Genomic DNA, 20,610 nt, shown 5'->3' on the forward strand with positions numbered 1-20,610 from the left:
GTTAGTAAGTAACTTTGAAGAGCGGCAGTCGACGTGCCGCGTCCTGTTCGATATGGGACTCATGGCGACGTATAAAACGCGTGTAAAATACATTGTTTATTTACATGAAATTCGAACGCGCGCTGCGCGACGATCACCGCGCTTTATTAATACTATTAATACGGGGGTTGGTGCAATGCATATACAAGATTTAACAAACGAACATATAACTGAATACAAGATAATATTAGAAAATGCATATTCAAACTAAAATACTGTTTTTCAATGGGACAAATGAATATATTTGGATTGTACTAAATAACAACCATACTGAGATTAAATCTCGATAAAATAATGAAAAAAAAAACATACATACGCTTGTAAGTTAAGTCCCTTACGTTTTTATAGATTTTATCTAAACATCCATACCCTTTTCTTTCTTTTTTTTACTTGGGTGAGTGTCAATATATATGATGTTATTATTATTCGGATAGAAAACAGAAGTTGTCCAATACTATATATCGTACATCTTATGAAAGAAACACAGTCCGTTTATAATTAAATCTGAAATTCATTAACCCCACACGGAACACAGTATGGTCAAGATTTCAATATTCATGCCACTTTTCGTTAATGTTAACTTTTGTAAATCTTCACATAAAGCCACACACGACTGGCATTATTGTCTTAGCTACATAACTGTGGCATATTTTGTGAACCGCTACTGTAAATCAGAACAACTTCAAGTTGCAATGTCTCGAGTTGGAGAAGAGATAATATGTCAATATCAAGAGCTATGTATTGAATTATTCATGAGCAAAGGACAAAACTTACAATACATCTTGTGTGCTGCACACTGGATATGCAACTGATTGCTGAATTACCTGTACATGTTATCGTTTTTTCGTGGTATAATCCCGAAAGTGCGAGTTTACAGTTTTGGTCAGAGTCTTATAAATTACTCAGGGGCTGAAGTCTCATGCTATTTACTTGACTCTGGCCGGAACATCTGTAAACCCACGCTTGCTTCTGGTGTGTATAATACAAATATTATAAAGTACATGCTATGTATGTGCAGTATTTTAGCAGATAACGTAATAAAAAAATCGCATTTTTTCTAGGAAATTCAGATCACACATATCCCTGTTATTGACACATATTGACACAGGATGCCTGGTTCAACAACGTCTTGGACATTGTAGGGTTCCCACACTTATATTGTAGAGACATCACATCAAGTACTATTATTTTACTGCGTGGTGCTTTTTTAGGTATGACAGACGAAGACAAGTTTGTAGTATTTTCGGAGACCATGTTTTTTACTGATGTAAACCAATGTAAATGTTGTTGTTTTTGTTCTTAAAAGGTTTGTTTTGTAATATTACTGTCTGGTAAGGCACTAATACGATACCAGTATTTAATACGATTTTCCTGAATATCTAATGGAGTAATGGAAATTTACCAAGTTCAGCTCTACATGCTGCATTTAAGGAGAAGGCAATGACAAACATAAACGGTAAAATGCTTTTCTTGTTTTCAATCATAATTTCCAGAATCACAACTCCCGTTATGTGTTTCCCTCGTGGTGTGACGACAATTAATGAGGTTTTGTATCGTGTGGTGGCGTTTGTGAAAATTCGAATGATTTACTACACATGATGTCGCGTTTTGCTGCACATGGCGTTTTAATGCACAAGGGAATTATTTCACAAAAGCAGCAGGATATATTAAGCACGTGAGTAAATAGTTATTGTATAATCTTAAAAATAGGTAGAGACAAGATAATAGACACAATATTCAACAAATTTGAAGCTGTTTTCGAAACACCGAATGTGTGACTCATAGTGTTTATCAGCTTTGCCATAATTTACTACAAATAGCATATGTCACTAAAAGCTAATATATTATGGCTGTATCAAATAATTCAGAAAACAACGATTTTGTTATTGCTCACACAGTGGCAACTATGATGTCAAGCTCTGACATCATACATGGCATTTTGTGATTTGACCATTATGAACACGTCCTCTGACATGTTGACATCGAAACTCCAATTCAAGGACAATTGTACACTAAGCTGAATTAAGTAGTCAGGAGAGGTAATATTTATCAGGTAAAACATAAACGTGTGCACATTTGTTAAATCTTCATACATACCAATTGTCTGTTTATTCGCTCTCTCTATAAGCTAATTATAGATGATGCATACATAATGGTACAATTTATATCCATATTATTTATAGCACATATTCACACTGTTTTCCCTCCCTGTGCTCTAATTTTTTATTTACATTATGTTTTGCATTAGGACTACACTATACTTCAATTTATGTTAATCGTCAGTTATAGAAACATTTTGGAAAGTTTATGTGTTTATAATTCCCATGTTTAAAGGGACGTAGTCGTCGCGCCACGCATGCGCAGGTTATACCGTTCTCATATAATCAAAGATGGCGATTTTGACTGATCAACGAGTACAAACTGAAACGTTAACAAGCTTTAATTAGGTATTTTTAAAGGTGATTGAAGATATTGAAAGAGTCACCGACGGTAATTAGTGCAAATCACGCCAAGGCCAAACCTCATAATTGATATTCCCATTAGAAGAGCGCATTGAATTATGGGAAAATAAATGTTTATCAACAGAAATGTCACACATGCACAGCACGACGACTACCGCCTTTCAAATAAATGGCACCCTCTAGCAGCTAATCGTTTCTTTGACATAGATTTCGTTCGTTAGGCAACTATATTTTGTTTTGTAATTCATAATTAAGATCTAACAAATCTCTCAACAAATGTTTTTGTTATTTTGTTTTGGATAAACAAGATGGACGCTGTGAAATACTCATTTACGTCTCCGAAGCGCTTAGTCGCCAATGTCTAGACTTATGTGACCACGTGTATTGCGATGTTGTTGTTTTTCAGACAAAGGCATGACACTGACAATATTGAGGAATATTCAAATAGGCAGGCTTTGTGTTTAGGTACCACGCAATTGGTGATTGGTGGAATTGTTACAATATTAGGTGTCGTCACCACAGTGTTAAACATGGGAGTCCTTTACGGTTCGATTCCACTTTGGGCTGGGGGCCTGGTGAGTGTGACTTTATCATAATTAGTGATGTCATATGATTTATATTAATATGTAACTTTCATCTACTTTTGACATGTTTGTATTCCACAGGATTATTGTTATTTGTTTTGAATTAAAACTTGGTATATATTTCCGCTGGCGTATAATAATTGAATACATCAAGACTTCTCATAGATTGAATATCTATGTTTTCCATCAGTTTACCTTGACTGGATGTATTATGCTGTTGATGTCTGAAAGTAGAACATATGGTAGAGTAAGTATTACACTCGTATTTACCAATTATTCTGCATTATTCGGAAATTAGATTATAACGATGACAATGAAATCTTTACAGATTGTAGCTACTATGGTATTGTCCATTATCAGTTCAACATTTGCAGCTGGACTTTTGATATATACGGCAATTGCCGATGAGCAAATTGTATCTGGAAGTAAGGTAAATTGGAGCAATCATTGCGTCAATCAGTTTGTGATGAGACATGAATTAATGTTTATTTACAATGCGTTATTCATTAATTACACACAGAAACAAGTAACTGTAGAAATCATTACATATAGTTTTTGAAATTTGCGTACACGTTATTTACAGACACGTTTAAATATCATTAAGGATTTCATCATCGTCTTGACCGCGATAGAGTGTATTATTGCAATGGTGATATTAAGATTTACATGTCACAGCTATTGTACCCACGATGAGCAAGTAACACCAGATATGGTAAGCTACTCAGCTCAAACAAAGGATTCAAATGATGTTTAAATTGATATGAATGCAATAATACAAACTGTCTAATTTATATGTATATGTTATGCATAACCCACAGTGATGCTTGATGTATTTGTATTGATGTTCTTTTACATAATTTCTTTTATTTACAACATGATTTAGTCAGAAGAGGAAAAAACAATGCTGGCGTATAAATGACTACAGAGCTGCATTACTGGGTATGTGGATCTATAAACCGGTATGGTTCCTGTAATAAAAATAGATAAACCACACATCTCTTGCACATGTCTTTTGTGAGTAGTTATATTCTACGTTTAATCAATACAAATTTTGAGACAATCTTTCGGATGGATAAGACATTTGCACACCTGTGAATAATGACTGATGGCACCCCTTGATGTAAAGTCAATGAGCCAGATTGGTCACATCATTTGAAAACGGGGGTGCTCCCTACAAGATGCATGTGTGATGTGACACCCAGACTGAAGGAAAGAATCAGCCCAATACAGAGAGAAAGAAAAAGTAGTGAAGTTGTCTGTAAGAAAATATAAACATCTCTACGCAGGGTTAACTGGAGAAGCTGAGTGAGCAGAGATGAAAGATATGAAGATAGTGTATCTAACTACCAAGAATCTGTGGAGAGACAGAGGACAGAACCATACATTCTTATCAGTTAAGACAGACTGTAAGGAAAGATAAACATCTCTATGCAGGGTTGTTGGAGAAGCTGAGTGAGCAGAGATGAAAGATAAATTATGAAGATAGTGTATCTAACTACCAAGAATCTGTGGGGATACAGAGAACAGAACCATACATTCATATCAGTTAAGGCAGAGTACGGAACACCTGTCACAGAAGAAGAGCGTGTCAAGCTTGAGGTGCTGAGAGAGCACTTTCAGGGATTCTAAACTGCTCTGATCCACCAACACCAGCTGAAATTCCTATGGCAGAAATGAACCTGGGAGATACCATCGTAGATGAAGTCAATGAAGCCATTCATAAATAATTACAGAATGGCAAAAGCCAAGTACTTGATAATTGGACTTCTATTCAGTTGAGAGATGAGCATGTTGCATTTATGTTTTAGTTTGATTGAATGTATTTTTATATTTGTTTCTCAGGATTTACTGTTAGTTGTGAAATTGAAATTATGAGAAACAATGAATAATATATGGTTTAATTGTACATATTATGTGAAACTAAAATCCACACGACATTATTCAAAATGGCGGAATTACTCATTTAAATTCAGTACCCAGTTAGGTCGATACGAATTTAATCAATATGATGGAATGGCAAATGACACAGTTCGGTCAAAACAACCACAAAATATTCGAGGCTGTCTGTTGTTACAGACTAAACAACTGTGTCGCGATTGGTCTATTCTACCATAAGTAATAATTAGTTGTTGTAACTTGAGAAATGATTAGTTCTTGTTTTTGAAATGCATGTGCGACAGTTGTGTTAATAAACATTGATTTTCCCACAATCCAATGCGCTCTTCAAATGGAAATCACAAGTATGAGGTTTGACATGGGCGCGACTACCCATGCAATACCGCGATCCCTTCCAATCACCAACAAAAAATACCTAAATAAAGCTTGGTAACGTCTCAGTTTATACTCGTTGATCTGTGCAACACCCAAGTCGCAATCTTTGTTTATATGAGACCACATATCTCGCGCATGCGTGGTGTAACGACTATAGGCGTTTAAACCGGAGGTGGGGGGTCGTCACCTGCGCACGCGCGGTAATTGAGTCCCAAGCGACGATAACAACACATGCTAAAAACGCAAATGCTCATGGGCAGACGCTTGTTTGTAAACAATGACACGCTATGGCCTTCTGACGCATGCGCAGGTGACGACTCGCCCACTTTAATCGTCAACACTGATAAAAAAAAGGTAATTTGCCCTAGTATTAATCATATATTAAAAAATATTCTGCTGTGCAACATGTTATTATTATCAGTCCTAGAATGTATAGTACCATCAATTGGCAGATATTCCTTTCATCAATAAATTTAGCATTAGCTCGCAGTACTAGCCAATCTACTGATATTTATATTAAAGGGCGGTGGTCGTCGCGCAGCGCGTGTGTCGAATTTCACGTATACGTCGTTGTGAGTCCCCTGTCGAACGGAACGCGACGAATACCACCCATTAGAGGTCGTCTGGTTTTTGTGAAAATCGACAAACGAGTGGAATAAATTTGGACAGTACCAGCGGCCACTGTCTGTGTCGTCAGCAATTGTGTTGGCATATGTCCGTAGACAAATAGAATTTAATATTCAAAGAGAAAATGTGAATAAAATTGAATATTGTAAGCAAGTTCATCTATATAAATATATATAAGTTTATCCATATCGTATGCATATGTAAGAACAATTTAAGATTTATCGCAAAAATACACGTTATTTTGCCAGTAAACATAGTGTTCTAATTAAGTAATGGCTATAAAAGCTCTAGGGTGCAACTCCAAGTTGGTATCCACAAAAAGGGAAATAAGTCGTGTTCGGATAAAATGGCGATAATAGGAATGAGAACAACAGCTTGTCTTAAACTCGTGGCACTTAGACATATTTGTGCAAAAACGGCGTACAAATTGCACTATCTCGAGATATTTTGTCTGCTACTTGAGGTCATCACACTCTGTCAGGTGACGAACACGCCACCGTTGTCCCATTAATGAACTCGGGGGGGGGGCGACGGAAGCGACGATTTTGCCTCAAGGGTCGACCGTCTGAAATCGTGGGGGTGGTTGCAAAAAATAGTACAAGACAACAAGAGAAATAAATCATGCCAGGTGTTGCAGGACAAAGATTGGCACATTTAGGAGAAATAAAAATGCACAAACAAACACTGCGAAATAAAATACACTGTTGAAGCTCCAGCCACATTCTCCCATGATTTCAAATGTTTCAAGGTGACCCCTAGGGGGGCTCTGAGTAGACCATTGACCGCTTCACTTTACTTTAATTATACGAATTATTGCGGTTACATTAAAAATACAAAACACAAATAATAACACATTCTCCATTGGTAATAATCAATCATGGCACACTATTCTAAAATCAAACTTAAAATAGCAAATATATATATGATGTTCAAGTTCAACGTGATGTGCGTATGTAAAGAGGGGAGTTGTCCTTGTGTACACGGAGACGAGAACAATAAAGATAACAGCGTATCAGACGAGATTCTGCACATAATTGATTAATCTCCAGTTGTTTTATTTATAATCCCTCATATTAGATAGTGCAATGGTTTTTAGTTCCATGCCAGTACTCATTTCCAAGTTTGTCGAGTTGACGGCATTCACTATTATTCCGTTGTAATCTGTCGTGGTAATATCAGGGGGAAATTCTCTTTCTCTCGGGTTCTCCACACTTGTCAGGGGGGGAACTCGTCTCGCCTCTCTATCTCGTCCCCTTGAGGTACGGGATCGGGAAAGTCACTTATACTTTACAGTCAAATAAGACACACACAACGAAATACGTTTCAGCTCTCGTCTTAGTCGATCTTTTGGAGCACTCTATAAGACACAGCGCCCTGGGGAAAAAATCCCCAAGACTCTCGCAAGGCTGACCCAAGACTAGCCCAAGACTGGACTGCCTCAAGGCTCGCCCCTGGACTCTCTCGGACTGCGTCTGTCGTGGAGTATTCGCCTAGACCAACTCAAACTCTCTTTATTCATTTTCAAAACTCTAATCAATTACAAAACAGTAAAAAGACTCTAAGGCGTAAACTTCAATCATAAAGCCAATCACACTAAGTACTAAATACGTCATATCTTTTGATTAATCGTTCACTACATTAATATCTACGGATGTCAGAATAGCGACGGTATCTTGTAATTAGTTCCAAATCACTGAGCCAAGTTCCGTCCAAAACTTCAAATAGGCCTACACGATGACAGACATAACACAGCAATTCAGCTAATAATCAACTAATTAAGTCGGTCAACAGATACGCGAAAACAAATTCATGACAGAAATAGGATGTGGCGATTATTTGCGAGCACCGACGACAAATAATTTGATTTACGCTGAATTTAAATAAAGTATGCATAATCGTAGTGCGTTCGACTATCTGCCTCGGGCGCCGATAGCATGTGTTCACAGTACCGGGCAGGTCGGAGGACGACGAAATAGTTGAGTAAACATGTTGCAGGGTTCTCCCCAGGGCTTTTTAGCGCCGAGGTCCGCGGCGCTATACCTGTGAATCTCGGCGCTTCACTTGGGACCTCGGCGCTATGTGTTCCCACCTCGGCGCTTGATTTCATATTTGACATGCCAATATCAGATGTGAAAAAGCTTTGTTCGCCACGCCGGTCGGCCCCGACCGTCACTCAAAATTAGTGACCACCACGGAAATGCTTCCGACAAGGACTATTGTCTGATTGTTGGTATAATTACGTACCGACCGACACGCATCCTGCCAGTCGTGGATTATAATTTATAAACAATAGACCTAGTCGCACAATACGTAGCGGCTAGTCAAATTTGTGGAATTAGCACCCCTTTGTTTGTAAGTAAATACTTTCTGCGATAGACACAGTCTTTAGATTGAAAGCTAAAATTTTTTCAAAATCAATTCCACCTCGATATAACGATCAGTTCACGCTACTCAAGAAAAAAACAACGTGTTTATTGCGTGATTTGGTAAAATACATTTGAACTGTTATCATTGCGAATCATGTAAAAACTCTTCTTTCAAGACCTAATTTACCTTTTAAAAATTGCAAATCACCTCTTTCGAAAGCTGTCATGCAGTTTTCATTTGAAATCGATGCCAACACATCGTGCTACGACATCGCTTTACTTCCGCAATGTAATTTTTATGATCACTACCATTCGGAAAACCTCGGGTTCTACCGGCATTACCATGCGGCATTTTGATTGGTTAATGGAATTCTTGACCCATCGGGTCAAAGGACACATGCTAATGTTTCACAAACATCATGGCGGGTCTGTTTTTTTTTACCGAAGCGATCAAGTGATCAAAAATAATCGCTCCCGATAAAAATAAGTCGGATTTTACTTACATTTCATATAAAAAAAAAAAAAAAAGTAAAATTTGTTGAGGAATTATTGCTATAACTGGTGTATAACATGGCCAAGTAAGTTATGTCACGTCGTAACTTTGATGATCGTTTTGAAGCTTTATTTGTTCGCTCATTACTGTAATTGTAAACGTTTTAGAAGTTGATGGTACGAATAATAAATTACAACAATACGTCAATTAATTACGTGATCGATTTTTTGAAGGAGAATGTTTTTGGAGTGAATAAAATTATGAGATTCGTGAACATAAATCTGGCTTAACGTTTTGAATGCGTTTCCTTCAACGTTTTACAAAACAATTAAATTGCAACAATAATGTATTTGTGTTTGTTTTTAGTCTGCAGCATTTGTATTTCGAGAATGTTTCAAACTCTTCTAAATTGTGAAACATAATGTGTTGATTCCATTAAAAAAAATATTTGCCCTGTGACTGAGCTCACTAATATTCATAATTGTAAATAAGTTCTGTTAATCAATGAAGGAAAGATATGTAAATGATATGCAAATTATTATGCAAATTAGCCCCGGCGCTATGCATTTTTTCTGGGGAGAACCCTGTGTTGTTTATGAAAGAATATGAAGTACGTGAAGTAATTTTGTCGAACAACAAGTACATTAGTGACAATTGTAGAATGACCGAGATTTGTGTTCTATATCGCACGGTCTCAAAACGGTCACGTATTACTGTTCTGCCCCGATTAGGGGTTATTATACAACTTTCCCGGAAAGCACTCTGATTATAAATGTGACGTCACTAGGAGGAACTACGATTAGTTGGATTACTATTCGATACCATCACATGATCACATAGCCAGAAATGTGATTTTCATTACGAATAAAACGGACGACTTTTGGAAATTATTTGCTCTTTGAGAATAACACGCAAAACGAGAAACATAACTGGTATACGAACAAAAATTATACAGAGGTCAATCTGACCAAAGACACAAGATCTAACTCTGCAAGCAAAAATAAGTCGTCGTGTGATGCAAGCGGTGTATGTTGAATTAATCACGTGACTCCCTTATATGACTAATATCGTTATTTTAAAGTGGCGTAAACACGAAAACACGCACGTCATCGGGCACGTTTGATCATAGTACACCAGTATGCCCTTTAAATGACATTGACTTCACGTCTGCCGACGATCAAGTTATTTTTATCGAAACATCGCCGTTGTTGTTGTTGTTGTTAAAAAAACGACCTCCAAATACACATCCACATATTCAGTAATACCTGGCTGTATTTATCGTATACTTGGTATACGTTTATGTGTTTGAATTCATCATTCTCTCTGCAAATGTCTTTTGGACCGTATACATATTACTTAATGTACTCGAGGTATCGCGAGATTTGTCGCATTTTATGGTACTACTAAAGTACAATATAGAACGTATGTCGAAGTTTGCTCATATACAATATTTTCATTATAATATACCATTTTACTTCAAACTTAACGGAATATAGTTATGGAAATTGTTGTTTTTGATATTGTTTTCTCTAAGATTGCAAACTTCGACGTCCACTGAACTGGTCAAAGATTCTCAACTCGATGTTTCTTGTCTGCAAGCCTGCGAGTAAACTGTACAGATATCTTGATTTAAGTATAATGAGGTGTCATTCCACGTTAATTAATAACTAGATAACGTGATTGACAGAATAGCACTTTAGAATAACAATACAATCTAAATCAGTCTATTTGGATTAATTGTAGATTTATGTTTTGTTTACAATCACTAAATCAAGACGTCTGTCAAGGACGTAACAGCCAATGAACTTTGGGCGAAACCATTAGTTGTATGGGTACGCCGTACATTAATTAAAGGTAAATAAGTAAATAAATAAATAAATAAATACATGCATTAATTGCAATATATATCTTAAATTATACTGGAGGTATTTGTCTTTCTTTTATTCAATATAATCTGCACAGATTAATCGTATACCACACCAAAATGCTCACACATGTGTTTGTACATACGTTATGGTATTTGCTATTCCTGATAAGAAGTAGTGATGGAATACCATGATAAAAAATATGGACAGCTTTAAACTACCATAAATGAATAGAAATTGGCCTAAGTTCACCGATCGTGATTATATATGAGGCTTATAAATCATTCAAGCAGCATTGCTCTGTACACTAAGTGCCTGTGAGCACACCTTTCTTTTCTAACACGAATAGTGATTGGTTTGTACTAACAAGAATGGTGATTGGTTTGTTGTAATATGGGCAGTGATTGCATTGTTCTAACATGAATAGTGATTGGATTGTTCTAACATGAATGGTGATTTTTTTGTTCTAACATGGGCAGTGATTGGTTTGTTCTAACATAAATAGTAATTGGTTTGTTCTAGCATGGCTAGTGATTGGTTTGTTGTAATATGAGTAAGGACTGGTTTGTTCTAACATGGGTAGGGATTGGATAGTGTAACATGGGTAGTGATTTGATAGTTCTAACATGAATGGTGATTGGTTTGTTCTAACATGGGCAGTGATTGGTTTGCTCTAACATGAATAGTAATTGGATAGTTCTAACATGAGTAGAATTTAGTGTGTTTTAATACGAAACGTGATTGCTTTGCTCCAACATGAGTCGAGATTGTTTTGTTTTTTTCGCAGAATTCATTCTTATGTTTAAAAAACAAATACTTATAATAACCATTTATGAAGTGTTGTCGTAAGTCGTTCACATTGGAGTGAATTAATCATCAACACTGGTAAAAACAAGATGCGTATTTTATTCGTGATTGTATAAAATAATAATCTGCCTTAATATCAGTCAGATATATATACATTATAACATTATTCATCGAATTTCAATAGTTGTAAAAATAGAATATTTACACAAATATTAAAGAAATGTACTTTTGTCTCTATCAAAGCCAAAACCAAACAAAGGCAAATCCGACGTGTAAACCACGGTAGCGTACATTACATATTTTTCAAATAAACACTTAAACAGTTTCAAACTCAAAAAACAGATTTTTGAATTACTCAACACAACAATTCTTTAAAAAGTTGCTTCAGTGGGACTTTTCATCTCGCTGTAAACGTTCTTCAAATAAATGCAGTGCAATGTGTTTTTCTTGGTCTTAGACTGTATACTGCCCTCAACTGGTAGATAGTTCTTTCTGGAAGTTCAAATCAATAATTGTAGCATTCATCACTGATGACGTAGCAACTTAAGTGGCAAACGGGCCATCCTGCGGTCATACCGTCGTTGATAGCGTTATTTACAGCACAAAAACTCTGCCTTTGCAGAGATCCACGTGTACGCCGTCTTGTTCAATCCAGGCCCCGCACACCTTTTCATCTGACGAAATGTAATCGATAACTTCTAACGTGTTGTAAAACAGGTTTCCTGATAATTAATTGAAAGACATGAGAAAAATAAAATAATTAGTTTGCAGCACTGTGAAACCTCGGTGGAAAACAAGTTGGACCGAGAAAATCGTGTTGCGTTCTTCTGGCAAACAAACAGACTCGAAAGCGAGGTAAATGGCAAAATATAACGTTTATTGGTAAGTGTAATGTTGTTAAACATTCGATATTGGCTATATGTTCTATCCGAATACTGATATTAATGGTAAGTCGTATGGTTTATGTTATGTTATTTTATTTGTGTGAAAATCGCCAGAGAAATGAAAAAATAGGAATACGTAAAACACACCTGGACTGTACCAGCTGCCACTGTCCGTGTCATCGGCCATTGTGTTGACGTATGTCTGTAGGTAAATATATTATATAGTTATAAGAAATAATGTTTTAAGAGGCAATGTGGATAACTTTGAGTATTTTTATGAGCAAGTTTGTATATAAATGTATTTGAATAAAAAGCTTGGAGTATGATTTGCCGTAAAATAAAAACATGGAGGAATTCTTTCGATGCTATGGGTTGTGAAAACGCCAGAGCGCATGCGCTCTGAATTATTTGTACGTATAAGTAAATCTGGGATATGCGCATTTATTGAAAGAATAGTGCCGTCAAATGTACCTTTTTTCTTTTACCACAAATCGTACTTCATTATTCCCAACAAGGTACAATAATAACAAATTAACATAATTATTTAAACAAGAAGAAAACACGTCGAGTTGGTTTTCAAATTTTTCTAGATCAGCAAAAACAAAAAGGAAAATAAGACGTGTTCAGATTATATAAGACATGAAAATTAAGGTCCACTAAATATCATCAACCAAACATGCCGATATTAAGAATTAGAACATCTACGTCTTGTCTTAAACTCGTGGCACTTAGATTTGTTTGTGCAAAACAGGGGCGGAAGCACGAAATTGTGCATGGGGCGAATCTGCTCAAGGTGCGACCATACTGGGGGGTCCGGGACATTCTCCCCCTTAAAAATTTTGAGGGGCAAATTTTGCTGACACAACATTTTTTTCGAGGGGCGGCCGCCTGCTGCCCCTGTGCCGTAGCTACTGCAAAGTGACAAATTGCACTATCGCGCGATATTTTGTCTGCTACTTGAGGTCATCACACTCTGTCAGGTGACGAACACGCCACCGTTGTCCCATTAATGAACTCGGGGCGGAAAGCGACGAGTTTGCCTAAGAGGTCGACAATTTGAAGTCATGGCAGGGGGTCTTGAAGAGAGCAAAGAAATTGCATGGCAGTTGTTGTATGAAAAAACAATCTCCGAAATAAATCATGGCACACTATTCTAAATTCAAAAATTAAAATAGCAAATACCTAAACAATATCCAAGTGCAACGTGATATGTGTATGTCAACAGGGAAGCAATCTCCCTCATGTTGGGCGGACGCTAACCACGTATTGCAGACTGAGTTCACCCAGGTTAATATACAATCACTTTGTTCCCTTGGCTCCGAATGGAACACACGTGACATATAATTTTTTTTACGTTAAATTCAAACAAAGTATGCATTATCGTATGTTGTACAATACATGAGTGCGTTCGACTATCTGCCTCGGGTGGTCATAGCAGGTGTTTACAAAAAAGGTCGAAGGAAGACGAAATTGTTGAGAAAAAATGCTGTTTATGAATGGATATGCAGCGAGTACGTTAAATAATTTTGCCGAACAATAAATAAAGTACGGTAGTGTTGTAGGATGTCCGGGACTTCTGTTAAAGGGGTACCTTCCAAACCCAGGGATTGCACCAAAGAATCATGGGACACTGTTGTTTATGCTGTTTACAATATAAATCTTTTGTTATCCATTGTGATTTTAATCCAGAAAGTAAATTTCTTGTGAGATTAGGCTTAATAACTGGAAGCGCCCCTTGAGCATCGCACGGTCTCAAAACGGTCACGTGTTCCTGACACGTACGACCCTACAACGTACGATTTTAGGAATGTATTTGCTCTTTGAGAATAACGCGCCACAGACCTATTATACTGGGCAAATCATGAGCAGCAGGTTACCAGTTAGAATGAATGAAAAATTCAAACAAATTATGCAGAAGTCAATCTGACCATGGAGGTCTCTTTTTACCTCCATGATCTGACTCTGTAAGCAAAAAAAGTCGTCACGTGATGCAAGCGGTAAATGTTTTCAGTCTGATACGCATTGTAGTAATTGCCTTGAAGTAATCACGTGACTCCCTTATTTGGCTAATGTTGTTATTTAAAAGTGGCGTAAGCACGAAAACACCTACGTCATTAGGCACGTCCGACCGCAGTACAAACAACATGTAAACAAGTCTCAAGAATGCCCTTTTAATGACATTGACCTCAAGTTATTTTACCAAAACATCGCCGTTGCTGTTGTTAAAAAAACGACCTTCAAATACACATCCACAATATTCAGTAATACCTGGCTGTATTTATCGTATACTTGGTATAAGTTTATGTGTTTGAATTCATCATTCTCTCTGCAAATGTCTTTTGGACCGTATATATGAGTGTATGTACTCGAGGTATCGCGTGATTTGTCGCATTTTATGGTACTACTAAAGTACAAGATAAAACGTATGACGAAGTGTGCTCATATAAAATATTTTTATGATTCGGCATTTTACTTCAAACTTAACGGATGTCTTTTGTCTTTTTAGCTAGCATGTTATTTTAGCTATTTTAGCTAATCTGTAATTTCGCTAATTCAAGATGCAGCTAATTTAACAGAAAGTATATTCTCACAGGGAGATAGTGAACACTTTAGCTAAATTGAGATTTAGAGTCAATCCACTAAATTGCATGCAGCTATATTCTACAGTAGTTACAAAAATTGTTGTTTTAGATATTCTTTTTCTCTATGATTGCAAACTTCGACTTTCTACAGAACTCAGGCTGGTCACAGATTCTTAACTCGATGTTTCTTGTTTGCAAGCCTTAACCGTGACCGAATATTGTTAGGGAAATTGTTATGTTTGATGTTTTCTTTCTCTAAGATTGCAATGCATCAAAAAGTACATGCTTTTTCAATGAATCAAACCAACTTGGTATATCACAACCACCTGCAAGTTTAAATTGTTATAACAAATAATAAATGCAATCTCACCAATGACATCAGCAAAACCACAAACAGTGATGTAACAATTGCGCTCTTCATTTCTGTCGTCTTCTTGCGGCGCACTGGTAACGTCTAGATACAAACTTCCACTGAACTGGTCACAGATTCTCAACTCGATGTTTCTTGTCTGTAAGCCTGCGAGTAAACTGAACAGATATCTTGATTTAAGTATAATGAGGTGTCATTCCACGTTAATTAATAACTAGATAACGTGATTGACAGAATAGCACTCTAGAATAACAATACAATCTAAATCAGTCTATTTGGGTTAATTGTAAATTTATTATTTTGTTTGCAATCACTAAATCAAGACGTCTGTCAAGGACGTAGCAGCCAATGAACGCAAAGTGTTAACTTTGGGCGAAACCATTAGTTATATGGGAATGGCGTATATTGAAGGAGTCAAATGTATAAATGAACGAAAGAACGAATGAATGCAATGCTTGTCATATATATCTCAAATCAAAATAGTCCACTGAATTTATTTTGTTTAATATTTTTAATATATGATCTGCACCGCTCTCTACTAAGGCAGTGCAAAACCACGCGATAGGTTAGATTTTTTTATTATTTTATTGTTTATTGCACGAGAAAATAATACTAAATACTAAAAAGCTAGCACATTTACATATGCATTAGCTGAGAGGTATTGTGAATTAAATATCCCACCATATGTGTAGCCAATCATCATTTATAACTCTGACCCCCCCCCCAAGTAATAATGGTTCAACCATAAGTTGTACAACTATTGAAAGGTGAGTTCGGTGTGTTGACAATATAAGATCACACCACTATTCATGTGTTTTGTGTCAATGGACGAGATCAAACCAAATAGTACAGCCACTGAGAGGTCAGCAAATAAAGCGGCTACAGAATGCCTGCCATTTAGGTAAACATATGTATCTCATGTGACGTCTTTGTCGTGCACATGTGTATTGCATTCCCTATTAAATCATTGTAAACTTGAATATTCTTTAAATATTACTGTTAGGTGTTTTTATTTATATTATTGTCCCAAATTTAAAGTGCAAATGTAAGTTGCGGTCGAGGACGATTTAATCAATGAGCCAGTCTAGTCCAGTCAACCGTCACGGTGTCCATGACCCAGACAGGGAGGGACACGAGGGCAATGCGTGCAAAAGTGCAAATGTTATTGTAGAGATGACTGAGCAGATATTGGCCAATTTAGTGACCATCGTTATTCATGTTTTATTTTTGCGATACAGACGAACCAGGCCGGCAACCAGAGATTGTTACTGTACGGGGGAGGGGGTCGTATTGCAGAGGCGGCGGAAGGGATTTTGAATGGGGGGGGGGGGTCTGCTCACAGTCCCTTGCACCCCATAGACGCAATGTGTAGCGCATTTATTTGGGGAGAGGGCACAGGGATTTTTTCATATGGCTTTTATGTAAAGTGTTCACAACAATGCTCTACGCAGTTTATGTGAGAAGAAAGAAGGAAAGGGAATTTAAAAACAAATACAGAAGACATGTACAGCTTGACATGTACATTGAAGAAAAGCACTATAATTTCTATTAATATTTAGCACATTTCTAAGTACGAAATTAACGTTTTTGTTTTACTAGTGTGAAGACAACTTTGCAACATTTGAAAATATGCAAAGAAATGTACAGAAATATGCCACGAACCTTGGTCTCATCCTTAAGTTTGATCTTAATATGTAATCTGCGAAAAAACGACACCGCGTTCAGTTTGGATTGCATCACATGCATTGAAGGGCACTGATAATGACAGCGATCCTAACTTAAATATGTCAGACGATAACGATCAGGTATAAAATGCTACATATAGTATTTGTCTTGCCCATAAATGTTTGTTAATGGAGTGATAGTTGGGAGAATACTAGAAGTTTGGCTGAACAAAGTCAATATTAATATTAATTACATCCGGTTCTTCTAAATACCAGGTCCACTCAACAATGTTTGGTTTAATAGGAAATCTTCTTCTTTTTTCAATTATTCGACGTGGTTTGCCACTGTGCAATTGATAGATAGAGGGCGAATTTTAACATACATGTACTAGTATTACCGTCTTTTGTACAGAGCATGCTACACGATTGTTATTCAAATTACCAAAGTCAATTCCTAATTTTCGAGTTGTTAGTTTTCTACGGAATTCCGCTAGAGGGCGCATCCAAAATACCCGGATGACGAGCCTGAGTGGGGTTGTTTTTATTGAAGTTCTGTATTCTTACATGCGTAAATCAATAGATTGGAAAAGCAAAAAAGTTCCAGAACTCCGCAAATTTCTTCGGGATCGTGGTATAACTTGCAGCAATATTAATGTTCGTAAAGCTAAACTTTTTGAACTTGTTGAGTTAGCAAACGAGTTAAATGTTCGCCAAGAGTAAAAAAAAATCGTCGTCGTACAGTAAAACACAGTGAGTCGACGATAACTCTGGTAGATCCGTGTAACGTAAAAACTTGGCAAAAAAACCCTTGCCTTTGTTTGAAATAGCTGATATGTTCGCATATTTGTTGCATCGAAGTGACTGGACAACAGCCAGACTGAAAGAATATCGACTTAATAATGGTTATTTACTTCATAATGTCCGTAAAGCTTCATCATGTGCAGAATACAGAATTTCATTTCATTATGACAGAGTGTATTCGGCAATGATCCATGAAGGAAAATCTATACAAGCCATGGTTTATTATTAAATCAAACTCTAAAATAGTTTCTGGTGTTTGTAAATGTGTAGTGTAAGTTTGATTTAATATGATTCACCAGGCGATCAGCAGATGCAGTTATCATAAATGTTTTTGTTTGCGCTCGTCTCGGGAAGCTGACAGTCTTCGTTTTTCAATCGATGTATAACTGCGGTTGAAAGACGGCTGTCTCTAAAAAAAATACTGGCGCAGGATGGAAAATGCCCTGAACAAACCTGGGAATATAGTTTGGCGTCCACTCAGGTTCCCGACGACGCATTTGAATCCACTGGCGTTGAAGTGTTGATTTCTTGGACGAAAGAAGTGTATGAAAAGTTACGCCTTTCATCTCAGGATATTTCGCTGTTTTTTTCTTTTTAATCGAACCCCAGGAATAGCCTGGGGCATTACAATACCAGTTAACCATTTTGACCAATTCTTGCAAAACGTTTGTAAAAAAATAAGACTTCGGCAACAGTAACTAATAGTATATTGCTTACAGCAGATGCCGCTCAAATTCAACCCCACCACGAACGTTGAACGGACTGTCATCCGGGTACTTTGAGAACGCCCTCTATCGAATTTCGTGAGAAAAATAGTAACTCGGAAATTAGGAATTGGCCAGTCAAGAAAATTTCACTTTTCTCTGAAAAGTCGTTGGGGAAGGCAACTTAACGTCTGGCCTGTAGTTTGATAATATCAAAATGCTACCCAATGCATGTATTACACCATGCCTTATATAGATTATCAAACTACATAAATACATGACACACACGCCTACACAAACTAAACCCTTATCCACGAGGGTAAGGTTTAAGTAAGGGACGGGTTTGGATGTGTGTAGAGGTTTGGATAAGGGTCTGTATAGGGGTGTGGGTAAGATTTAGGTGTGTGTAGGAGTGCGGGTTAGCGTTTGGGTGTGTGTAGGCATGTGGGTAAGGTTTTGTAGGGGTAAGGGTTAGGGTGTGTAGGGACACCCCTACCCTTACCCAAACCCCTACACACACCCAAACCCGTACACACACCGTTAAACACATCAAACCCCCTACACACTATACAGGGTTGCGATTTAATTAGGGATTAAATTATAACTCTATCTAGGATTGCGTTTTAATTGAGGTTTAATTAAATAAAACACTGAAACATACCTTACCTTTTACTAACCCTAAGCTACGCAAACTTGGATTGAATAATAATGTGAGGAAATTTGTTTACAAGGGTTGCGATTTATTTAGGGATAAAATTATAACTCTATCTAGGATTGCGTTTTAATTGAGGTTTAATTAAATGAAACATTGAAACATACCTTACCTTTTACTAACCCTAAGCTACGCAAACTTGGATTGAATAATAATGTAAGGAAATTTGTTTACAAGGGTTGCGATTTATTTAGGGATAAAATTATAACTCTATCTAGGATTGCGTTTTAATTGAGGTTTAATTAAATAAAACATTGAAACATACCTTACCTTTTACTAACCCTAAGCTACGCAAACTTGGATTGAATAATAATGTAAGGAAATTTGTTTACATACTTTTAGTAACACCATTGCAACTGGCTCCACTATTACATTGGTTACTATGGTTACAAAACCACAAACCTCTGACTAGTTACTAGTCTGAGCACAAACCCAGAAAATAACAATAATCAGTATAGTTTTCGTCAAATAAATTTTAAAGCGCGGTGGTCGTCGTGTAAATAAACAATGTATTTTACACGCTATGTATACATTGCTACATGGATGTACTTCTTAGTACATCCATGGTTGCTATGAGTCCCATTACGAACAGGACGCGGCGCGACAATTGCCATAATATTGTCTCCATTCTATAAAACCACTGCACCCCGGTCACGACTGGTCTGACGTATTATTGTTTATTATTGTTCTGAGTTTGACGTATTTAATAAATTCAATGAGGTGACTTACGGTGACATGCAACCTTGTTTCGGTGTCAGTGAGCGGCTGACAAACTGTGATGAACTCTGTGTTTCTGGAATCAATCACGTATATAGTACAACCAAACTTGTCACGGTCCTAGGGAGGATTTCAAACCACATAGCTATATGTTTCGCATTATTTCAACAACAATAAATAGAGATAATATATTTTATTTTCATTATGAATTTTGGTTATTAAATAGTATCCAATAGTTACACAATTATTTTTTTAAACAACAATAATGAATAATAAAAATATAGTAAATATGTTAAAACTTTTAGGTGCCAAATCTGTGAAAATGTCTGCTTGAAAGGAACAGCTTACTAAATAAACATAATCAGAAGTTCTTGAATATCCCTAACCCTATAAGGTAGAATGCTATACATAGCATATTGTAATTTTCTTTATTTTTACATATTTGATATATCATGTTACGAGAATGAAGAAAATAAAAATAAAATACGGCGTTACTGTACTTAGTTCATAGAAAATCGACCAATAAAATACAGTGAAAATAGCACGTTTTGTCTGTTTTACCCTTGTAAAAATACTTTAAAACATGTCATTTTCGCGAATTTAGCTAGAGAACTGATACGCTAATTCAAGATGTCACTAATGACTTTATTATAAATTTAAAA

The 20,610-nt window shown here is 36.6% G+C and overlaps 1 protein-coding gene and 1 long non-coding RNA gene across 5 annotated transcripts; one reads left to right on the top strand and one right to left on the bottom strand.

Annotated features, from left to right (window-relative positions):
• Positions 1-1,620: 1,620 nt before the first annotated feature.
• LOC144359031 (uncharacterized) lies at positions 1,621-4,078 on the top strand. 2 transcript variants are annotated; one of them, XM_085506234.1, is made up of 6 exons: positions 1,621-1,714; positions 2,908-3,076; positions 3,276-3,332; positions 3,414-3,515; positions 3,669-3,797; positions 3,969-4,078. In XM_085506234.1, exons 1-6 carry the CDS (start codon positions 1,635-1,637, stop codon positions 4,002-4,004), a joined length of 573 nt encoding a protein of 190 aa, XP_085362360.1. In that variant the 5' UTR covers positions 1,621-1,634; the 3' UTR covers positions 4,005-4,078. The 2 variants fall into 2 exon arrangements, with proteins under 2 accessions (XP_085362360.1, XP_085362361.1); XM_085506235.1 differs by lacking the exon at positions 3,414-3,515.
• Positions 4,079-11,593: 7,515 nt separating this feature from the next.
• On the bottom strand, positions 11,594-19,983 carry LOC102802786 (uncharacterized). 3 transcript variants are annotated; one of them, XR_014931263.1, is made up of 4 exons: positions 19,961-19,983; positions 15,351-15,508; positions 12,546-12,600; positions 11,594-12,236 (listed from the first exon to the last, which is right to left on the bottom strand). It is a non-coding gene; the product is annotated as an uncharacterized LOC102802786 (long non-coding RNA). The 3 variants fall into 3 exon arrangements; XR_014931262.1 differs by lacking the exon at positions 19,961-19,983 and adding an exon at positions 17,013-17,038; XR_438391.3 differs by lacking the exon at positions 19,961-19,983 and having other exon boundaries at positions 15,351-15,631.
• Positions 19,984-20,610: the final 627 nt, after the last annotated feature.

This window comes from Saccoglossus kowalevskii, chromosome 12, assembly GCF_978046115.1.
Source record: "Saccoglossus kowalevskii chromosome 12, keSacKowa6.1, whole genome shotgun sequence".
Classification (NCBI taxonomy): Eukaryota; Metazoa; Hemichordata; class Enteropneusta; family Harrimaniidae; genus Saccoglossus; species Saccoglossus kowalevskii.